Source organism: Blennius ocellaris, assembly GCF_963422515.1.
Source record: "Blennius ocellaris genome assembly, chromosome: 5".
In the NCBI taxonomy this organism is placed as follows: Eukaryota; Metazoa; Chordata; class Actinopteri; order Blenniiformes; family Blenniidae; genus Blennius; species Blennius ocellaris.
The window spans coordinates 7,468,129-7,474,128 of record NC_137654.1 but is presented as its reverse complement, the minus strand read 5'-3'; the positions used below and the strand labels follow the sequence as shown (position 1 = coordinate 7,474,128).

General features: G+C 44.2%; 1 protein-coding gene across 1 annotated transcript in view; it reads right to left on the bottom strand.

Annotated features, from left to right (window-relative positions):
• Positions 1-2,254: 2,254 nt before the first annotated feature.
• LOC308130151 (plexin-B1-like) overlaps positions 2,255-6,000 on the bottom strand; it is an 81,233-nt gene continuing 77,487 nt past the window's right edge. Inside the window, exon 39 of the mRNA XM_080496349.1 lies at positions 2,255-4,199. Within this exon, the coding sequence (XP_080352475.1) occupies positions 4,095-4,199 (105 nt within the window). The 3' untranslated portion in view covers positions 2,255-4,094. The remainder of the gene's footprint in view (positions 4,200-6,000) is intronic.

Below are 6,000 nucleotides of genomic sequence, written 5' to 3'. Positions count from 1 at the left end.
AAGTGTGACTGGGTTTCCCGGTAATTCCTCAGTGCAACGCCGAGCTTTGCATAAGAACAAGGAATAGGAAGAAAAACAGGAACATGCTGGATGTTATTGGTGGAAACCTGAGGAGCCCTTTTCAAATGCTGTATCTGAAAAGCTCTGGATGGAGGAGGAGGAGGAGGTGAAACCAGTAATAGGTAGACGGAACTATACATGAAACCGTATGTAACCAAGGAAGACCACCACAGTAGGAATGTTAAGTTAATAAGTGATAAGATAATGTTTTCTAAATACTGTCATCTTTAAATCAGGGCTGTATTTGGAGCTGTACTTGATTAAAACCTTCTTCTTTTTGTTTTGTTTTTAATCAGAAGAATATTAGCTCACTCATTTATTGTTGAATACAAACAGCACAAACCTATACAAGCGTTCTATCCCGGCGCACGGCAGAGATGCAGAGTCATCAGCTCTTCCTCACCTTGTACCCAGTGGCGGGGCTCCATCTGATGGTGACGACACGTCTTTGACCTCCTCCATGCTGCCTCTCGCCGGCTCTATACTGAAGCCTTGCTGCTGCAAGGATGTGAGGTGATCCCAGTAAAACTCACCAGTCTGGGGGCAAATCATGAGACGAGGTGTTCATTTCCACCTCATTTAGTGAGTTTGACACAAGTATTGCTGGACTTGGCGGCACCATGTCAGCTCCTGACGGGACCTTGTTACTGGCCTGTGTGGAGTGGATGCAGCCCACCTGCAGCTCCCTGACTGCAGCAGTGAGTTCACCACCGCTGTCGCTCGCCCGCAGGCTCACCAGGAGAGGGAGGCTGGAATTTCCATCACGTCTGACTCGCCTATGTGGAGGAGATTCACAAGGTCAGGCCGTCCCCCCACAAATCCTTTGAAGTATTTTTCCACAAACTGTTTAAGTGACAACTGTATTGATTTTAAGGTTTAAAAATGTATTTGCGGGAACTGCCAGGACTCTGTATATATCACATTCAGCTGCTCAATACACATTCGTTGGGATATTTTAGCCATACCAATGTACAATTCCAACTGTGGACGCACTTCTTTCCATTACAGGAACTCATTACAACATCCTCTCTGCATTTTCCCATGAGGCCTTGCCACTGGAAATAAGCCTTTCCCCTATACATTATGTTTTCTGTGTCCTCCTTCCTCACATCAATCCCAAATAGTGCAAATTCTTACTGGACATCAGTGAGATACCTTCAGACAAAACTGACATCTCGTCTTCACATGGAGTCCACCATTTGTAACACAAAGTAAAGTTCAAGATTTCCAGCAGATTTAGGAGCTCATTTTCTCAGGGTGACACATGACCTGACTCCTGGTGACATTCTTATGGGCTCTGAACCTGCCACGATTAGCATGCATTACTCTGTACACGTTCTCACATACAGTAGATCATGAATGGTGTCTTGAAGAAATCTCTCATGGGGAGTCTTGAAGAGAGAACACTCCAACATGAATATGGAGATCCCACATTAACTACGGGTCCCATTCAGCTTGGTGGTTTGTTTTTACCGTGGGGACGAGATGCAGAGACGATACCTGTGAGCAGACGGGGGCTGGTTACGTGTGAAGGAAGGAGAGAGTCAATGGGGACAGTCGGCGGGTCTCCTCCATGGAGATACGTGTGATGTGAAGAGGCTGCGCCCTTCAGATCCATCACACACACTTTAGTCTGTGAGGGTGAAACAGAGTTAATGTTTTCATATCATGAGGACCAATGTGATGAGAGGTCATCCACAGTGCTGCTGCTCTCAGTATATTTGAACAGCAGGCTGCACTAGAGGGCAGTAATTTGCATGGATCATATGATGATGTTCACCATAATATGATTATATTCAAGACAAGGACAAGTTGAGAGAAAACACGTGTTCAAGGCTCACAATACCTGTGTGTGTGTGTGTGTGTGTGTGTGTGTGTGTGTGTGTGTGTGTGTGTGTGTGTGTGTGTGTGCCAGGATCTAGATCACTGTGCTAGCAGGTGATAAATATCAGAAATAAGCATGAGGACGCAGGTTTCATCATCAATTACCCACAATTCCGAGGAGGAAGCTCATGAACCATGTAAAATGGTCAAGTGGATGGAAATCAAGGACAAGCTGGATTTGGGGGCAAAAAGCTTCAAATACAATGTTTGTGGGCCGATAAGAACCACGTGGACGCGCTGAAGAGTTGCGTCATACGTCCCCACAATGAGTCGACACAGCCGTCAACATCTGGATCACTTTATTGCGTCACATTACGTCGTTGTTAAGTTCATCCTAGCAGTTAGTTGGCGGAGGCTAAAGTCAGGACCATCTACAGTACAAACACCAGAACGGAGCTTCGCAAACACAGATGAGCCACAAACGACACTCCTGTGCTGCAGACGATCACAATAAACTCCTTTTCTTTTTTCTTCTTAATGTACATGATAATCGCCTCAAACGTTACAAAACCCATCATTCCTACGTCTTTTTAAAAAAAGAGTCAAATCAACAGACTGATTGTGAATTTGATTTTCAATGATGGAGATAAAACACCAAGAAGTAATAAAAAAACAAAGACATTATTTTGAAAAAAAAAAGAAAGGAAAAAAAGACGTGAACTGGAGGAAAACAACGTTTTTTTGTTTTTTTTTATAGGTCTGGAAGAAACAACAACTTAAGCGACAAAATAAATAAACAAATAAATTAAATTGAACAAACTAATAAAAGACTTTGACGAGTGGCATCGCACAGCAACAGGCACCGCAGTTTAAAAACAAGGTTTCCCAGTCAAAGGGCCGGTGGGGAAGATTTGGCTCGACGGAGAAGCTGCAGTTTGAGCGAAGCCGCTATTTTCATCTGGAGGATTGGACCGACGGAGGAAATCACGCCGGAGCGTCTCAACAACCACAACTGAGGATAAAGTCGCCGCTCCGGCAGATCACAACCATGTAAAGCAAAGCAAAAAGGTCAGAACTCCTATGTGATGATTTGAATCTGACAACACTGGATTCACGGCGTGGAACTTAAAAACAAAACAACAAAAACAAAAAGCGACATATTTCCGGTGAGGCTTGATGTTTCTTCGACTCCACGTCGGTTAAACTTGGGACGGATTCCTTTTTTTGTTTTTTTCTTAAAAGAAAAAAGGTCTAAAATCTGTATCGACTGGTGAGAAAACACGTCGGGAGTCTTCAGCTACGTCTTTTCTGAGCTCCGTCAAAATGAAAACTCTTAAGAAGTGGAAGTCGTGAGTCTGTTTGAGATTGTGACGGGATGATGGGCACCATGCAGCATGCTCGCGTCGGGACGACTGCTTTCACCCTTTTAACCACGTCGATACCGATTCCAGCGAGAATCCTCTCCACTTTCTGGAGTTTTTTTTTTTTTCCCCCACACATTTTTGTGTCCCCCAAAAACGCTGACTCAGTAAGTTGAGAGTCAGCGGTATCGTACCGTCCAAGACCGACGCTCTAAACCGTCAAAGGAAAAGGAATTTTTTTTTTAAAGTGAAGAGAAACCAGGGCGACGGTTAACGTGAGGCGGCGGCGGGATCAAGTAAGACTTGGATGAATGATTTAAAGAAGGAAACGTCAAGAATCGTTTGTCGTTTTTCGTAAGACTTTGACACGACTGGGTAAGAAACTCTGTCGGTGTTAAAAAAAAGGTCAAGTCCTCTTTTCTTTTTTTCCCTTTTTACGTCCTTGTTCAACGTCTCGCCAGGCGGGAATGTTCTGTGCAGTTCCTCTCCTCACAAAAACATCAAGTAACAAAACAAACAAACAACAAAAAACTGTGATTCTTCTTTCCGGGTGAATGAATCCACAAGAGGGAAAAAACTGTCTGAAGAAGTTCCTGCTTTCATTCGCTTCTTTTCACATTTTTCCTCCACTTCCCCTCCTCAAGTCTGTGGAAAACTGGACGGTGTTCCGGAGCTTCTCCCCTCCGGCGTCACAAAGTTCCTCAAAGTAAAATCACAGTATGTGCCAAAGTTCTCCTTTGTCGTCCTTCATAAAGGAAGGAAAAAAAAAAACCCAAAACAAAACCAAGCAGGGTTTTTCTTCAGGAGGAGAAGTCTTTCTTCAGAGGTCGATCCAGGCGAGCCTCGGGGTCATAGATCCGTCACCTTGTTCTCCACGGCGGCGGCGATCTGCTGGAGCCGGTAGCCCAGCTGCATCTTCTGAGCCGTGGAGTCGTCCTCCAGAGCCGTGATGATCTGAGAGCGGCGGGGAAGAAGAAGAAGAAGAAACATTCAGGGGACATCCTCACCACCCCACACCTTCTCCAAAAACATTCCGTCACTATGAACTCGAGGCTTCAGGGCCTGTAGTGCACATGCCAGGCCTTTAGGGGCGCTGTGACTCACCAAACACACCAAAGACGCAGAAGAAGACAGAGCACAAAGAACTTTAGAAACTGATTCTTGCTCATAAACCTCTGTATAATTCTAGTTGTATAGGTCTATGGCCGCGCTCTTCCTGCTGTTAGCGTCATGTAGCTTTGTGGGTTAGCCACTCGCTGTTGACGCTTTTCCACGACATGTAAAAACCAGTCGCTGTCCTGGCGAACGCCTTTTAACGTTCCCATTAAAGCTCAAACTGTGGGGGGAAGATTGTCGCTAAACTATCTGTCTGCATTTCACTCCGTCTGTCTAAAGTCAGAGCTGTCAGTGTGAGAAAGAATCTGTCAACGTCAACCTGAATCTGCAAACGTCGTCTGTCTGTAATAGAATCTGCACATGGAAAAAGATTGGTCAGTTCGTACAAAGATATTTGTAATTAAAAAATCTGTTTTCAGTTTCAAATGCTGACAATACAGACAACTCACCAGTTAAGAGTCGAGCAGATTCACACTTGGTTGTTAGTTTGTTTTGTTAACAAGTGACTTCTGCTACAGTTCTGCCTTGACAGGAGTCCAAGCTGTAAAGTGTGGCTTTTGATGCCCTGAGCTCAGGCTCACAGGCTCCTTCATTCTGGCAGTCTGCCAACAGGTTGAGAACAGACTTACCAACTACTAATATCTTTGTACGTATCGACAACACTTTGTACTCTTTGAAATACAGAAAGTATCGTACCGTTTGTTTGTCTTATTTTAACATCAGCTGCTGCTAACGGCTCCTTGAATAAGTCACCAGTTAACAGGGGCACCAGTGAAACCGAGACACCGGGCAGTGAAGCGCGATCGTAACAATCCACATTTTGTAATATTACTGATATAAATATGGAAATATATACTAGTCGTCCCTCACTATAACGCAGTTCACCTTTCGTGGCCTCGCTGTTTCGCAGATTTTCTTGTGTGCAATTTTGCATGTTTTTTTGACAGCGTATGAAGGTGCACAGTGTTCTGCATGCTGATTGGCTAAGGGAGAACCTGCACATTGTATTCTGTGTCCTGATTGGCTAAAGGACTGTAGACCCTTGTCAATCAATCTCTATGTCGTGTCTCATGTCCTCGAATGTGTTCCACTTGTCAAATATACGTCAACATCTGATCGACAGCAGTGAGACTCTGAAGTCCTGCATGTTTGTAAGTTTAGTTCCTGACAAACCCACAATGTCGACAAAACGTTCTGCACCGACAAAGGAACCTGCGGTCGCAGCCAGAAGGCTGAGGAATGTTTATGTTTTAAAATCTACCAAGGTTTGACCTTTGAGTGTTTAAACAAGAGAGAAATGTGAGGAAATGTTAATTCTTGTCTGAGAAAAGTGTATAAAGTGTGTGGTGACGGGTTTTACAGCCTTTAAACATATATAATACTAAAAAAACAATCAGTCAAATCCTGTCGTAATGGGGGTTAAGTGCATCATTTTGTGGTCATGCAGTGACATCTAGTGGCCTGATGTGGTATCGCTTGATATATGGGTCGTTTCCAACCAGCCAGATAAATGAAAAAAGAAAGTGACTGGAAAAGACGGTACTTTGATGGACGTGTACACAAGCTCACTTTCTAGTCATTTTCCTTTCCTGCCACAGGGATTTCTTTGCCCTCAGCTCAGACTTCCAGGTTCACATTT